This window comes from Pongo abelii, chromosome 2 (genome assembly GCF_028885655.2).
Source record: "Pongo abelii isolate AG06213 chromosome 2, NHGRI_mPonAbe1-v2.0_pri, whole genome shotgun sequence".
NCBI classification, from domain to species: Eukaryota; Metazoa; Chordata; class Mammalia; order Primates; family Hominidae; genus Pongo; species Pongo abelii.
Genome location: NC_085928.1, coordinates 148203143 through 148221193, shown reverse-complemented (window position 1 = coordinate 148221193; position 18051 = coordinate 148203143). Strand labels below are relative to the sequence as shown.

The 18051-nt window shown below is 36.5% G+C and overlaps 1 protein-coding gene across 7 annotated transcripts in view; it reads left to right on the top strand.

The window, feature by feature from the left end:
* The window catches only part of PIK3CB (phosphatidylinositol-4,5-bisphosphate 3-kinase catalytic subunit beta), a 184283-nt gene that overhangs the window by 117510 nt on the left and 48722 nt on the right, over positions 1-18051 (top strand). For all 7 annotated transcript variants that reach the window (XR_002914434.2, XM_024245077.3, XM_002814095.5 and 4 more), the window contains 4 exons: positions 2023-2274; positions 4443-4539; positions 9428-9558; positions 12289-12339. Coding sequence is in view for 6 of the 7 variants with exons in the window: in XM_024245077.3 (XP_024100845.1) it covers positions 2023-2274; positions 4443-4539; positions 9428-9558; positions 12289-12339 (531 nt within the window). In the remaining variant the exon portion in view is untranslated. The remainder of the gene's footprint in view (positions 1-2022; positions 2275-4442; positions 4540-9427; positions 9559-12288; positions 12340-18051) is intronic.

The window sequence follows — 18051 nt, the reverse complement described above, 5'->3', positions numbered from 1 at the left end:
TTTTGTATTTTTAGTAGAGATGGTGTTCCACCATGTTGGCCAGGCTGGTCTTGAACTCTTGACCTCAAGTGGTCCACCCGCCTCAGCCTCCCAAAATGCTGGGATTACAGGCGTGAGCCGCTGCACCTGGCTGTGCTTTTGATAGTATTTTGCTATAGTATAGTATTTTGATGGTATTTTGTGTTATGCTGTTTTTCATTTAAGGTTACATCATAAATCAACTTTTTCTTTGTATACAGCATAGACTTCATGATGAATTGAAAGTAGGAGACAGAGGTGACTGAGTGGCTGCTGGTACCATTGTCACTGTGGTAGAAAGAACATGAATGATTATGGTTAGTTAGCTTCTAAGGTAGATTTTTGTTTGAGTTTGATTTGAGAGAGACTTGCACAGGTTTATAGCCTGCTGGAGGAAGATTTTTCCAATGCAGAGGAGCAAAGGAGTAACATCTCAGTACTTGGGGAGCTGGAGCAATATGGGACCAGGAAACTTGAAGGATTACGCCTTTTTCTGGAGTTGAAGGGAATTAGGCCATGTGTTCAGATGTAAATTCCTAGTGACCTGAGGATTTACTGCAACTACTTTTCGTATCCTTTGTAACCCCTGTTACTTGAATATTTATCATGTTATAATAATCCATCTGCGTTTAGAATAACCAGTTTTTTTCTTTTAGCTTAATTTTTTTTCAAAAGAAAAATTTCAAATATACACAAAAGTAGAATAGTATAATGAACCTCCATGAACCCATCATCCAGATTCAAAAGCTATTCTGATAGCTTTTTAATAATATTTCTGTAGCTTTTAATCATTTAAAAATATTTAACTCTGTAATCCATCTATGTTTATTTTGCTGGAATTAGATAAAAGAATATTATTTATTAAGTCAGTCATCTTTTTTTACTGTATTATGATATGTCTGGCCTACTAACCTACAGTTTTATTTATGCCAGCATAACATAGTTTTAACTATTTTAATAGGTTTTAAACTCATAATTATATTATAAATATTTATAATTAAAATTGCTGATTACATCAGTATTTAAAATTGTATATTACTGTTTGAATATATTTTAATATCTATAGATGAAGTATGCGGATATTCTTGGGTATTTATCTTCCTTTTCAAATATTGGCATGGTAACTCTTAACTAGCCAGAAAAGCTTTTGTTGATAAGCTTTTGAAAAATGAAAGATAAGCCTAAACAATTCCACATATGTATTCATTTGTTTAGTAAATATTTATTGAGTAATACTGTGTGCTAGTATCACATCTGAATAAACTGGTATAAAAACTTTGACCTTAAAAGTGTATCACTGGGTCAATCTCTGTGTTTTACTACTGTTTTTAGCTCTACTTTCTCCCTTTTAAATTGGTGATAATTAGGTCATATCTTTTAAAAAACTGCAAATGAGTAAAATTGTCTGGGACATCTTACGCATGCCCTGCATCACTCTGGCCCCAGGCCTTTAGGGAAAAACAAAGGACCGTGATATATAGGATAATCATAGATATGGATGGAATATCTTTTGTTAGCTCTTGACTTAGTATGACAAATTCATTAATTATTTAGATGTAGAAAGAAACTTTGGAGCCATCTCATCCATTCATTCTTTCCTACACATAGAGAAGGGTAAGACAAGACCTCAAGTAAATGAAGTCAGTGAGTAAGCATATGATAGTATGCTTATACTTACTGTCATGGTTTCTTTAGACCTGTTTAAACCATTGAGCACCCTGGCATTTGGACCAATATGTGATTTTATAGCTGGTTTACTTAGCAAGTGAAAAACAGATTAGACTAACTATAGTTTACTGAACAATATACTGGTTAATTACAATCTAGTGGTTCTGCAGACAAGTAGGCTTTCTAAAACTTGGCATGTTTCTTCTTCCAGTATGTTCCTTCCTTCTCCAAAATAAAGATGTTTTTAGTGTAGAAACAAACAAACAAACAAAAAGAGATGTTTTTCATGGTACAGTATTCATGACTTTGTTTTTGTTTTTGTCTGCTTCATTACAGGTTCATGTCAGGGCTGGTCTTTTTCATGGTACTGAGCTCCTGTGTAAAACCATCGTAAGCTCAGAGGTATCAGGGAAAAATGATCATATTTGGAATGAACCACTGGAATTTGATATTAATATTTGTGACTTACCAAGAATGGCTCGATTATGTTTTGCTGTTTATGCAGTTTTGGATAAAGTAAAAACGAAGAAATCAACGAAAACTATTAATCCCTCAAAATATCAGACCATCAGGAAAGCTGGAAAAGTGGTAATGATATACCAACTTCTGAGGATTGTTTTATATAACGGAATAATTTTAAGACTGTTTGAAATAATTGCGTAATATAAGTTAAATTATATTAGGTAACTTTGATCCTTAAAAACTAATTTTAAGAAGATAAGAAATTTCCATGTTTATATCTTTAGATTTATATTCATGCATTTATTTATGTTTATGTTCGTGCATTTTTTTTGTAATCTTGCTCCTTCTACCATGGATTTTCTTTTGGCAGATTTATAAGTGTTTTATTACATATGTAATACTTTTAAGAAGATATGAAGAATGATGATGTTTGAAAAATTTACAGTTCTGCAGTCTTTCAACTGAAATTTCATGTGACAGATATGTTTAAGAATTCAGAATTTTGTGCATTTTAGAAAGATCATTGGTCGTAACTGACTCAACATATCTTGTGGAGTCTGGGGCATAAATGTGTCATCAAACATGTTAATATTTGGAGTGAAATATATGAATATTCACACTAAATGTGACTATCATTAGCTTTTTGTTATCTCTGGCCACTTTTTGCTGTCACATGAGCTATGAACAAACCTTCAGTTTTTAGAGCTTCTCGGATTTTGAAATTATGAATATAAGAGGATGGACCTGTTGTCATACTTTCATCTTCCATGTTATGTTTTCAGTCAAATGTTTAACTTTCTTCTTGCTTTTTGAAAGCTTTTTGGTGGGGATAGGGACATTAATTTTTTATGTTTTTAAAATCTAGTTACTATATTTATCTATATATTAATTTGTGTTATTTTATTCTTTTTTTCTTTTGAGACAGAGTCTCACGCTGTCACCTGGGATGGAGTGCAATGGCACGATCTCGGCTCACTGCAACATCCGCCTCCCGGGGTCAAGGGATTCTCCTGCCTCAGCCTCCTGAGTAAATGGGGTTACAGGCACCCGTTACCACACTCAGCTAATTTTTTGTATTTTTAGTAGAAACAGGATTTCACCATGTTGGCCAGGCTGGTCTTGAACTCCTGACCTCGTGATTCACCCACCTTGGCCTCCCAAAGTGTTGGGATTACAGGCATGGCCACTGCGCCTGGCCGTGTTCTTTTATTCTTAACATGGGAATATAAGCATCTCCTCTGGTTATCATCATATAATCTTCTAAAAAATAATTTTTAGGCTAGGCGCAGTGGCTCATGCCTGTAATCCCAACACTTTGGGAGGCTGAGGTGGCAGAATTGCTTGAGGACAGGAGTTGGAGACCAATCTTGGCAACATGGTGAGATCCTGTCTCAAAAAAAAAAAAAATACCCTAAAAGTAAAATAACTTTTAATGACTAAAAAGTCACAAAAGCATTAGTTCCTTAGTATTTTTTTCTTCCCTGATATAGAATTATCCTCAAAGTGTTTGATTATAAGATTTTTGATACACTATGGCAAAATTAATCTATTTAAATGTTTGTATAAAAGTCCTATCAGCTCAATGCCTCCTTTTTAGAGATATATTTATATGCCTAGAGACATTATCTCCTTCCACATTGAGATTTATGTAGATTGAAAGCTCTTAAAACACGTATTCTGATATTATACATATTTTCTTGGATTATTAAAGATTTCTCATTTTGGCTGGGCGTGATGGCTCACACCTGTAATTCCAACACTTTAAGAAGAGGCTTAGGTAGGTGGATCACCTGAGGTCAAGAGTTTGAGACCAGCCTGTCCTACATGGCAAAACCCTGTCTCCACTAAAAGGACAAAAATTAGCTGGGTGTGGTGGCGGGTGCCTGTAATTCCAGCTACTCAGGAGGCTGAGGCAGGAGAATCTCTTGAACCTGGGAGGCGGAGGTTGCAGTGAGCCAAGATCACACCACCACTCCGGCCTGGGTGACAGAGTGGGACTCCATCTCAAAAAAAAAAAAAAAAAAAAAAATCATTTTCACAAGGCTTTTTAGTCCATATTCTGTTTTATTCATATACTATTTATTATGAAATGTTAATTGGGTTTTAAGGTTCTTCTTAAACGTAATAAAGATAGTGAACATTTTTCTATGTATATCTTGTTCTCATTTTAGAAGATTATTTTGGAAATCATCCAGAACTTTCTAGAACTAACATTATTGAAACAAAGGACATGTGCATGTTTACACCTTAAAGTTATTCTTAGCATATTTATGCAATGATATCTTTTTCAACAGCATTATCCTGTAGCGTGGGTAAATACGATGGTTTTTGACTTTAAAGGACAATTGAGAACTGGAGACATAATATTACACAGCTGGTCTTCATTTCCTGGTAAGATTTACATTCTTATCCTTAGTGTTAAACCATAACTAACTTTTGGCATGTGGACTAGTTAATATTTATGAATCACCATTCTTTCAATTTAATAAATAAAATTATCATTTTGTATTATTTATTCTAAAACAGATTTACACAAATTATTTTAACATTATCATAAAATTACTTGTTTCTGAGTAGATTTCTTTACAAATTTTGTTTTGGTTTAAAATTGGCCTATATTTTATTTTATTATTTATTATTTTTTTTATTTTGTAGAGACAAGGTCTCGCTATACTGCCAAGGCTGGTCTCAAAACTCCTGGCCTCAAGTGATCCTCCCAAAGTGCTAGGATTACAGGCATGAGCCACTGCTACTGGCCTGTATTTTAAACGGTTATTTTAACAAGTTAGTATTTTAAACATACTTCCAACAAATAATGTACCATTATTTTGCTAGTAACAAGTTAACTCTAGTATTAACAAATTATTCATTTAGCTCATTACAGATTGTCTAGTCTCGCCATGGGACATAACTTTTAAGTTTTGTGATGGGTAGCTTTGTCTTTAAATCTTATGCATCTCCATATTTAGGAATGAAATAGACTAAACTTCTTTTTTTTTTTTTTTGCGACGGAGTTTTGCTCTTATTGCCCAGGCTGGAGTGCCATGGTGTGATCTCGGCTCACCACAACCTCCGCCTCCCGGGTTCAAGCGATTCTCCTGCCTCAACCTCCCTAGTAGCTGGGATTACAGGCATGCGCCACCACGTCCAACTAATTTTGTATTTTTAGTAGAGACGGGGTTTCTCCACGTTGGTCAGGCTGGTCTGGAACTCCCGACCTCAGGTGATCCGCCCACCTCGGCCGTCTCAAAGTGCTGGGATTACAGGCGTGAGCCACCACGCCTGGCCATATTTCTGAATATATTTCTTATTTTAATGAATGTGTGTTGCTTTCAGCATTTTTTGTAGGTTTTTTTTTCTTTTTTTTTTTTAGAAATTCTCCTAAGGAACAGTGTCTTCTTTATAATAACCTTTGTTGCTCCTAATTGTGCTTTCGTCATGAATAGAAGGAACATGTCTAATTAGGGAGAAATAGTAAAAACACTTTTTTTTTTTTTTTTGAGATGGAGTCTCGCTCTGTCACCTTGGCTGGAGTGCAGTGGTGCGATATCCGCTCACTGCAAGCTCCACCTCCTGGGTTCATGCCATTCTCCTGCCTCAGCCTCCCCAGTAGCTGGGACTACAGGCGCCCGCCACCACACCTGGCTAATTTTTTGTATTTTTAGTAGAGACGGAGTTTCACTGTGTTGGCCAGGATGGTCTCGATCTCCTGACCTCGTGATCCACCCGCCTCAGCCTCCCAAAGTGCTGGGATTACAGGCGTGAGCCACCGTGCCCGGCCTAAAACACTTTTTCTTTAGTTGGCTTTAGCCTGAAATTTGAGGTAAATGGAGCACCTTCCACACGCTTTTATTTCTCAAATACTACTCAAAATACCCTCATCAAATGAGGTAGATGGTTTTATTTCCATTTTTGCAGATAAGTGAAGCTCAGAGAAAATAAGTTAGTCTTACATAGCTGTTTCAAACCTAGGATTTGAATGAAAGACTATTCAAATCTTGCCATTGGTCTATACTGCTTTCCCAAGTGTTGGAATTTTTAGTGTAAATCTTGCATTATAATAGTGGTTTTCTTTTTCTTTTTTCTTGTCTGTATAATTTGTTGATATATCTAGTGAAGTTGTAAACTAATTTGAATTTGAATTTTTTAATTCATGGCTTTGTAAGTGACATTTCAAAATGTTCATGTACTAGCAGTTGTCACCTGGAAAATTACTTTTGGATAATCATTTACTGACATATCTATAAACTCTTTGCAATCTAATAGTGTGTGTGTGTGTCCTTCTATTCCTGTCCTCTCCAGTATGTACCTCTAACAATTTTCACTAATTATGTTATTCCCCAAATGTAAGAGAGCTGTGTATATTTGACGTATTTCTTTTTGTTTGTTTGTTTGACTCAGGGCCTCACCCGGTCACCCAGGCTGGAGTGTAGTGACTTGAACACAGCTCACTGTAGCCTTGCTCTCCCGGGCTTAGCCTCCCGCCTCAGCCCCCCAAGTAGCTGGTACTACAGGCAAACGCCACCACACCCAGCATTTTTTTTTTTTTTTTTTTTCTATTTTTTGTAGAGACAAGGTTTCGCCATGTTGCCCAGGCTGGTCTCGAACTCCTGAGCTCAAGTGATTTTCACCTCCTCAGCCCCCCAAAGTGCTAGGATTATAGGCATGAGCCACTGCTCCCAGCCTATTTGACATATTTCTTAGGAGGAACTAAACTTTCACAATACAATAAAATATAGCAGCAAAATACTGTACTTTCTTGAGAATCTTAATTTAGACTCACACATGTTCTCCAGAATCACCAACCAACTTGACTAGTATTTTTAGTAAAAATTACAATTTTTGGTGGTGTTAACTTGGCATAATACTATGAGCCTGACTTCCTCTCTGAGAAAATGTATGATAAAAAATAATAAATGAACACAATTAGTTCTGCATGTGTCAGCTCTAGAATTGTTACATTTAACCCAGTAGGGGCAAACAAGAAGCAAAGAAACTACAAATAATCTACCATCCAGAGTCCCTAGGTCATCATTACAAGGTATATAATCACATTTATTATTTTTTTTTCCTAACTTTCCATAATTTTTTTATGTGGACTAGGAAATACAAATGTCGATTCCTGTTTTTCTCCCTATACTTACACAAAATGACACATTCTGTGTAATGTTCTGCTCCTTGCTTTAGTCACCATATCTACATATCTACATATCACCATATCTTCTCTACGTATCTATGTAGAGAACTGTTTTTCCCCCCATGCCTGGACTGTTAGATTTTTTTTTTTAAGCAGAATTGTGTTCTTATAGTTCAAACAGTGCTGCTATAATGAATAACCTTGCTTATGTACAGTGTATATCTGAGATAAATTCCTTAGAGGTGGGTTTATTGATTCAAAGAATAGATAAATTTATAAATTCTTATAATTACAAATTGTTCCTCAATAGCATGTATCAATTTTTACTCTCCATGTGTAGTATATATGAATGCCTTTTTTTTTGCCAGATATAGTGGCTCACATGTATAATCCCAATGCTTTGGGAGACTGAGGCAGGGGATCACTTGAGTCCAGGAGATTGAGACCAGCCTGGACAACATAGTGAGACTCTGTCTCCCTATACACACAGAAAAAGAGTGCCTTTTTTTCTGACCACTTTTGAGCAAGGCTAAAGGATTACCTCTATATATGGGGCTAATAAGTACTAAAATACTAAATTTGATTTCAGTTAGGTTACATTTGATAGGACAAAAGTATAATAGTACTAGAGAGCAGAAGTATGAAACTGTAAATTGCTGAGAAATCAGCTCTAGAGTTGTATAAATTATTAGAATTGAGCCAGATGCAGTGGTGTATGTGCTTGTAGTCCCAGTTACTCAGGTGCTTGAGGCAGGAGGATTGTTTGGGGCTAGGAGTTTGTATCCAGCCTGGGCAATGTGGCAAGACCCTGTCTCTAAAATACAGTAAGATAAAAAAAAAAAGAGTTGCCTCCATCCAGGTGAAAATTGAGTTTGGGCTGGGTGTGATTGCTCACACCTGTAATTCCAGCACTTTTGGAGGCTGAGTTAGGTGGATCTCTTGAGCTCAGGAGTTCAAGACCAGCCTGGGCAACATGGTGAAACCCTGTCTCTACCAAAAATTAAAAACTTAGCCGGGCATGGTGGCATGCGCCTGTGGTCCCAGCTACTCAGGAGGCTAAGGTGGGAGGATCACTTGAGCCTGGGAGGTGGAAGTTGCAGTGAGCCAAGATCATGCCACTGCACCCCAACCTGGGTGACAGAACCCTGTCTCAAAAAAAAAAAAAAAAAAAGAAAAAGAAAATTGAGTCCGTGAGGTGAGAAAATATTTAAAAAGGTGAACGAAGAATTAAGGAACAAAAACTTGTAAAGATTTTCCAGCTTTAGGAGATAATTCTGAGTGTGCATACTTTATGGACATTAGACCTAAGTAGAGTAGAGCTGATATTTTTTTTCTTTAGGAGATACAGAGAGAACAACTGTACTACAGTCAGTATAAGAAAAGAAAAATTACTTTGGAGGGGGGGATCTTAGATTGTACACCTAACTCTATTTTCTCATCATGAGTTTCTTATCTGTGAAATAAAAAAATTATATAATGCGAACTCCAGAGTTTTCTAACTACACTGAAATTCTAAAATCACACACACAGTTCTGTGAATTGACCATATTTAGGGTGGTGGAAAAGGAAAAGGAAGGAGTACCTTGAAGAAAGAAGCAGTTGGTGAGGTAAAAGGAGTGCCACTTAATGGAGTATTCCAGAGGCTACCAGAGAAGGTATTTTCTGTCAGCAGTTACAGGATAATAAAGAGCATTATCATTAGATTTGATAAGAAGAATGTCATTGATGACTTAAAATACCAATTTGGTTATTGTGACAACCATGAAAACCAGATCACATGTGATTAAGAAGTCCATATATAGTGATGAGATTATAGTTTCTATGGGCCACCTAATTTTGATGGAGGGAGAGCAGTTCCAATTAAAGTCGTTTCAAGATTGAGAACTAAATTTGAATTAAGAGGTAAAGTAGCCATTCAGTTTTGTTAACTTTCTCATTTTTAAAAGATGTATGCAAACTCACACTGAAATTTTGTTCCAAGCATTAACAGAAAATTAGAGGATTACTGATAGAATTGTCTGTCACACTTCTGTAGTTGACATACTTCTAAGGTGATTTTCGTAGGAGGAGATCCATTACAGCTTTTTTAAAGCTTAGTTTTAAAGACATTTTTTAAGAACCAAAATTATTTGCATGTTTTAGATGAACTCGAAGAAATGTTGAATCCAATGGGAACTGTTCAAACAAATCCATATACTGAAAATGCAACAGCTTTGCATGTTAAATTTCCAGAGAATAAAAAACAACCTTATTATTACCCTCCCTTCGATAAGGTAAGCTAATTATTTAAAGGACCACTATGCATGAAATAATTGAATGATTATTAGTTCCTCTATGTATAGTTTAAGCTCTATCTGTCTCTTTCAAAACTTTCCATACAGTGACAGCTTTGTTGAGTGGGAAGACCATGGATCAGGGAGCCTTCTTAACTCTGTTAGTTTTGGTTTTATCACTGACTAAGTAAGAAAAGGTACCTCCAGGCCGGGCGCAGTGGCTCACGCCTGTAATCCCATCACTTTGGGAGGCCGAGGCGGGCGGATCACCTGAGGTCGGGAGTTCGAGACCAGCCTGACAAACATGGAGAAGCCCTGTCTCTACTAAAAATACAAAATTAGCTGGGCATGGTGGCACATGCCTGTAATCCCAGCTACTCGGGAGGCTGAGCAGGAGAATCGCTTGAACCCGGGAGGCGGAGGTTGCGGTGAGCCAAGATCGTGCCATTGCACTCCAGCCTGGGCAACAAAAGCGAAACTCCGTCTCAAAAAAAAAAAAAGAGAGAGAGAGAGAAAAGGCATTTCTGGAGTTCACTTTTCTTATTTATAAAATGAAGAAATCATAATTGTTCTATTTTTTAATATCTCAGACCCTTAAAGGGCTATAAATATATTCATATGTAACTCTGAATATATAAAATGTTTCAAATATTAAAGGTATAGTCACTGCTGTATTAGAATTGATACTCAAAGAACAATTGATTTTTTTTGAATATGTCTGTTAGTGGCGCTTCCTAATGTAGTTATATTATATAATCTATAGTAAGGACTTCATTTCTAAATATATTTCTTTAATATACATACTGCATGTCTTGGGGATAAGGAGATTATCTAATGGGGACTAAATATAGGGCTATGGTAATTTACATGCTAAGAGAGCTGAGCTGTTGTATATTTTATCTTTAGGTTTGGCATGGTGTTTTTTTTCAAAAAAAAATGGAATGTCTCTCTGTCATCCAGGCTGGAGTGCAGTGGCACAATTATTGAGCCTCAAATTCCTTGCCTCAAGCAACTGTCCTGCCTCAGCATCCCGGGTACTGGGATTACAAGTGAGAGCCACTGCACCTGGTAGTGTTGATTTTTATAAGGAAATCTTTGAACAAATTCTCAAAATTTAGGAGCCAGGCACCATGGCTCAAGCCTGTGATCCCATCAAACTTGGGAGTCTGAACCAGGAGGATAACTTGAGGCTAGGAGTTCAAGATAGCCTGGACAACTTAGAGAGACCCTTGGCTGTACAAAAATTTAAAAGTTAGCTGGGTGTGGTGGCATGTGCCTATAGTCCTAGCTACTCTGGAGACTGAGGTAGGAGGACTACTTTAGCCCAGGAATTTGAGACTGCAGTGACCTATGGTCATGCCACTGTGCTCCAACCTGGGCAGCAGAGAGAGACCCTGTCTCTGGAGAAAAATAAATGTTCAGAAAATAAGCTGGAAGTTTATTTAATTTCCTCAATCCGCTTGAGTACAAACTACCTTTGAAGATTGATATTATACTTTATAAATACTTAAATTAATCTACCTGTACATTTAAAGTATTAGCAAATTAAATTTATGTAATTCACTCTCTTCATTTTCATTATAATTGGATTTTATCCATCTAAGGAGTAATTTTTTATTTCAAGTTTTTTAAACATGTTTTTCTGAACAATAATTTACAACCAAATTAAATTTTGTGCTTATAATAGAAATTTCAGATATGGCAAGAATCATATACGTTAATATACACTGAGTAGAAAAAGCTACATTTTGACTCATCCAATACATTTATGTAGTGTCTTTAGTTATTCCTTTGATAGAAATTTATCCATAAGCCGTAGCTACTCGTGATACATTTAATAGTCTTAGCTGTGACTATTATCATGTTCGGTTATGATGTGTGTTCAACAGTTATAGGCTCTTTTGGCTCAAATGAAATGCTTTTTGAAGTACTTTTATAAATATAGCCTCTTATATTTGCAAATATAAGTATTTTTAAAGACTATTTCAAGAGAAGTTTTATTTCACCATTGCTCCAGTCATCTGCAAATGGTCATTAAAATTTTTTTTTTTTTTTTTTTTTTTTTTTTGCCTTTCTAATCCTTTGGAGAGTCTTTCTTGAAGAAGATCAGTTTGGGATAGAGATTTTAGTCTTTAAACATATATAAGCCAGGGACAGCAGCCTTTAGTCCCATCTGCTTGATGCTAAGGTGGGATAATTGCCTGAGCCCAGGAGTTCAAGGCGAGCTTGGGCAACATAGACCCCATCTCAAAAACAAACAAAAAATGTGTAAATAAGTATATGCTTATTGATCTCCTTCAATTGTACAAGTTAGATATTGTCATTATTTCTACTTTTGGTGTCTGTTAATTGAAGAAAAAACATAATGACAAAAGCTTATTCTACAATTTAGTAACTCTTACATGTTTTTGTGTCTTCTTAACTAGAATACATTTACTTATATTTAAAAGAAAATTTTTGACATATATATGCTAGCTGGTACTTATTTTATCTCCAGACAATTTTAGTGCTTCCTAGGAGTCATAATCCCTTATAGCAATACCATCATTTCCCTGTTGTCAAGAGTTTAAAGCACTTGAGAAGCATGATTTTGCTTTTAAAATTCATGTTTCTGTTACAAAGCATAGCAGTGCCAGATCTTATGTAGTCTAAGTACAAATGTAGTCATTTACACTTAAAATTCTACAAATATGAGAGCCAAAATTCACTTTCTTTAATTTTTTTAAACAGATTATTGAAAAGGCAGCTGAGATTGCAAGCAGTGATAGTGCTAATGTGTCAGTAAGTATCAAGAGTTTTAAATGGCCCTTTCTTATGGAGTTGTGCACATTATTAGATACCTTTGCCTCATAGTAATGAACTCACAAAAGACCATAACTCATATGCAAGAACAGTCTGTGAGTGTGGGTAAGTATGCACATAACAGTGTTTTGTTAAATTGCAGCCCAATTTGTGGGTGATCTGGGTTCAGTGGGCAAGCCCTTTTCTGATACAAGTACAGGTTTAGCAGGTAGTCTATAAGGGATTCTGTGGCACCTCATAGATTAACAATGCTGTCATAGTGAATATTATTTAGTTTAATGAGGAGGCTGTATTTCTCTCAGGTAACAAAGCAGATTTAGTAATAGGCACACACATCATCATGCAAGTGACCCAAATTTCTTCCATCTTAGTGCTCTGCCATATTTAACATGTATTTTCTATTTCATGGTTTAATATTACTGCTTCAGCTTCCTACTTTACTATATTCCAGCCAGCAGGAACAGGAAAGACAATAGTAGTGGTCACACCCCATTCTTATTCAGGATATCATTAGTATGTATCATTTCTGCTTACATGTCATTGGCCAGATCTTACTGTCCATGCCTAAGTACACACGCATCTGAGAGGTGCAGTCTTTAGCCACACCATCAGTCATGCGCTTGGCTAAGAGTAAGAGATTCTAGTACTAAAGGAAGAAGTGGAGAATGGATATTGAGGGTCAAATAGTAGTCTCTGCTACATATACCATTCCCATTTGTTTCTATGCAGATACTACAAATAGGTTACTTTGTTGACTTGGGTTGCTATATTTATATCTATATCTACATCTATATATCTATATCTATATCTGCATATATATATCTATATCTACATATATATAAATATGTATACCATCTGTGCTTTTTTATTTAATTTTTTGGCTCTTTCTAGTTTGACTTTGTTGAGCTGTAATCCAATATTCTCGTCATCAGTTTACAACTTTTAAGTCTATTTAGCAAAGCCATTCTACCTGTAGCATGGCAGTGTCATAGAGACTAGGAGGCAAACTGGAGACAATGTGTATGTTTTTCCCATTCTCACAGAATCAAAGCACTATTTAATTTTGGCCAGTTGGTGAAATGTCTGGCCTAGGCTGTCTTCTCGTTTGCCATTAGAGCTCTCAGAATCTTTCCCTAGTTTCTCAGTGTGAGTCATCTGCTACTGCTTTCTTATTAGTGTTTTTGGCTTAAATTTTGTCTTTTGAATTTGAATGCTTGACCTTAGGAAAGAGAGCAGTAGTGCCAGGCTCCTAGTCTTTACAGTTTACGAAAGGCTCTGGGCCAGTTTGGGACCATAGTAGCCAAATTCTTCCTCTCTCTGTCTTTTTTCCCAAAGTTTTGTGTTATTCAGGTTTCTGGAGACAGTTTCAGATAATAATTTAATTTGTAAACATTGTGCAAATTTTAATAGCTTAAATTATATATATGGCCTGATAAAAATTTGCATGATCAATTGATGAGGCTGGTGTGATAGGATCATTGTGTTTGACTGCTTTCTCTTGCTGAGCATGTAGACTTGAGAATGGCCTGGAATCTCTAAGAAGTAAGAGTTTATTAAAAAAGTAAAACAGTAAAATAAAAGCGGAAGCAATCTCAGAGACTAGTTTAAAAAAATGTGTTTGTATATAAATTTAAAAAATAAGAGAAAAACTTTAAAAAGAGACAACTGCAAGAGCAGTTACCTTTTTGTAATGATACAAAACTGCAAGAGCAGTTACCTTTTTGTAATGATACAAAATAAATTTCTTACAGGTGTTAATTTATCAGCTTATTAGGCAATTACTGAAACAGATAATTACAGTTTAAGCTTAGGAGATATAGTTACACAGGCAGGTCTTGGTTCAAGTGCCTGTCTCATTACCCTTTATAAGACAATATTGCTCGTTGAACCTCAGATAAATGAATTAGTTTTTACTATTTCCACCATAAACTTGTACCTGACCTAAATCAGAGAGTTTGCTACACACTGAGCATGCAGTAATCTTGCCCAGGTCTGATATACTTTTACAGTTTGTTTGTTTTTTATTAGGCACAAAGTACAATTAATAAATGGTAAGGATGGGTGTGATGGCTCACCCCTATAATCCCAGCACTTTGAGAGGCCAAGGTAGGAGGATTGCTTGAACCCAGGAATTTGAGAGCAGCCTGGGCCATACAGTGAGACCCCATCTCTATTAAAAAAAAAAAAAAAGTATTAACTGGGCGGGGTGGCATGGACCTGTAGTCCCAGCTACTTGGGAGGCTGAGGTGGGAGGATAGCTTGAGCCTGGGAAGTTGAGGCTGTTATGACAGAGTAAGACGCCGTATCTTATAAAAAAAAAAAAAATTGTAAACCAAAAATGAAAGTTTCTCTCTGTGACTCCCACCTACCTTCCTCTCCAGAGCTAACTGTAAACAGTTTAATTTGTAGCTATCAATCCTAACTTTATATGTATCTCCCCCTTTAAAAGTGAGATCTATATATACATATATAAAACTCTCTCTCTCTCTCTATATATATATAGTTTCTACTTTTTTCATTTGATATACTTTGTGGATATTGTCATGTGAGTATGAATAGGTCTACTTTTTAAAAAATACCTTTCTAACATTCCATAGCATTAATTACTAGTATCTATTAGATTTTTCTTTTTTTTTTTTTTTTTTGAGACAGAGTCTCACTCTGTTGTCAGGATGGAGTGCAGTGGCATGATCTCAGCTCACTGCAGTCTCTGCCTCCCGGGTTCAAGCGATTCCCCTGCCTCAGCCTCACAAGTAGCTGGGACTACAGGCGTGCGCCACCACGCCCAGCTAATTTTTTGTATTTTAGTAGAGATGGGGTTTCACCATGTTGGCCAGGATGGTCTCGATCTCTTGACCTCATGATCTGCCCGTCTCGGCCTCCCAAAGTGCTGGGATTACAGGTGTGAGCCACCGCGCCCGGCCACATCATGTCCTTTTACCCCTTAATTCTTCAGTATTTCCTTTAAAAAATGGCATTTTTATACATAACCTGAGTACATTCATGAAAGTCAGGAAAATAATACTGATTCATTTCTATCTGATCTACAGATTTTATTCAAATTTAGCCAGTTTTCTCCGTCATGTGCTTTATAAGTCTTGGATCCAATCTCTGGTTACTTGTTGCATTTCATTATCAGGTATATTTAGTTTCCTTCCGTCTGAAACGGTTCTTCAGTGTTTTTTTGTTCTTTTTTTTAAATCTTTAATGACTGACATTTCTGAAGACTATAGGCCAATTATTTTATAGAATATCCCTCAGTTTGGATTTGCCTGATGTTTTGTCATGTTTAGGATCCCAGTTATGCATTTTTAGTGTGAATATCAAAGAAGTAAAGGTGTAGTTTTCTTACTGCATTTTATCAGGAGGCAATATCGATTTTTACCACTACTCTGGAAGTTAACTGTTATACCTTGGTTAGTACGGTGTCTGCTAGGTTTTTCTAGTATAAAGTTAATAAATAAAGGTTTTGTGGGGGCGTATTTTGACACTAAGTAAACATTCTATTTCAGATCAAGCTGTCACCCACTTCTTTTTGCATTCACTAGTACATCTTGCTTGAATCAGTGTTACTGCAGTGGGTTGCCAATTTTAAATCTTGCTTTTCCTTTTGGATTTATTAGTTGGCTTATAACATAGGATACAGGCTTTTCTTCTACTCTATCTCTATCTATCTATCTCTCTCTCTCTCTCTCTCTGTCTGTCTGTCTGTCTGTCTATCTTTTTAGAGTCAGGGTCTTGCTCTGTTGCCCGGGCTGGAGTGCAACGGTACAGTCATAGCTCACTGCAGCCTTGAACTCCTCTTCTCCCCCATTCATCTCTTTTTTCTTTCTTCTTCTTTTTTTTAACTTACAGGAGATGGATTTGTGATTTCCGTTTATTCAATGATTTGTAATTAATTACTGTCATTTATCTTAATGTTTAATTTATCCCAGATCTGGCTCATGGGAGCCCATTTAAGCTGTCTCTTGTCTCTTTTTGCTTTGTCCCTATCATTCTTTGAGCATTTCCTTCTTTCCGATACAACAGCGTACTCCACACTCATCTAGTACTTTCCCTACCCCTGCCTTGGAATCAGGCATTTCTCCGGAGAGTTTCATTTTTTATATTCAGTTTATTCCTTTTATTTGTGAAAAGTATGTAGGGATGGATGGATGGATGGATGGATGGATGGATGGATGGATGGATGGATGGATGGATGGATGGACGGACGGACGGACGGACGGACAAACAAACAGATGGATGGAATGGATTGACAGGGTCTCGCTTTGTTGCCCAGACTGGAGTGCAGTGACACGATCATGGCTCACTGCAGCCTCAACCTCCTGAGCTCAAGTGATCCTCCCACCTCAGCCTCCTGAGTAGCTAGAACTGCAAGCACACGCCACTATACCTGGCTATTTAAAAAAATTTTTTTAATTTCTATTTTTTTTAGTAGAGATAGGGGTCTCACTTCGTTTCCCAGGCTGTTCTTGAACTCCTGGGCTCAAGCAGTCTTCCTGCCTTAGCCTCACAAAGTGCTGGGATTACAGGCCTGAGCCACCATACCTGGCCTATGTAAGATCTAGGCCCTGGATATGCTCATTGCCCCTGGGTATAAAGTAAGTAAGCGCTCTTTGGAGAATGCAGGGGTGCAGTTGCTTCCAGGCCCTTTTGTGAAACAGAGCTAGACAGTATATATTTGTTTACCTCCATATGTTTGGGAAAATAAACATACACAGAGATATATTTATTTATCTATCTATTAAAGACCATGAGTTCTCATCAATACCTCTAACATGGATCCATTCCCACTGTATATTTTCTAGTCTTTGTCTTTTCATATTTGTAATTCCCTTTTCTAATGGTGAGAAATCTGGATTTCTATTAACTTTGGTGTATTTACTTATTTGCTCAATCCCCTGTTTGTAATCAGTCTTCTAGTCTTATAACTGTCTTCTTAGTCTCCACCTCAATATCCTTGACTGCTTTTTGTTGGTCAAGTCTGTATGTCTGGGCAACACTTCATTAACTCAACTGTCTGTCCCCAGCAAGCACACTGTTAACATGCCATCTGAATCTCCAGCCCTTGTGAAGATGACAGATGAGTTTGTGGCCTTCCATAGGGAAGGGAAAGAAACCATAGGTTTTTGTTTTTGTTTGTGTTTTCCCATGTGCTTATAGCAAGGTGTTTGTTTTATTTTGGTCAGTAATCATTATTATAATATGTGTGTTTGTGATTTTTAAAAAACAGTAGAAAATAGGGTTGTGATTTTCATTGCTTTCTACCACTGTTATCTTATTTTGGTACAAGCATTTGAACATGTATTTAAGTTCTTCAGTTATACTGTACAGTATAATTTTTCATTACTGATATTTTTGTTGTTGTTTTATAAAATAATCTAATATTTTGTGTTTTTTTAGGCTTTTTGGTAGTTTTTACCTTGGCATTATTCAACGTTGTGCTTTTCATACCTCAATAATACAAACAGTACAATTATGCAGCTCCACTGCTCTCCCTACTTAGCTTATTCCTAGGTCTTCAGGGTATTTACTTACAGTAGTCTGTAGAGGTCTAATTTGGATCCACCAAATTATACTCAGCCTGCTAGCTTTTTGCTAGCTTTTTGAACATAACAGCTGTCTGCCTTTCTCTGACGTGAACAATTTACATTCTGTGTTGTTTGCAATAACAGGTTTGGCTAGGAGTTT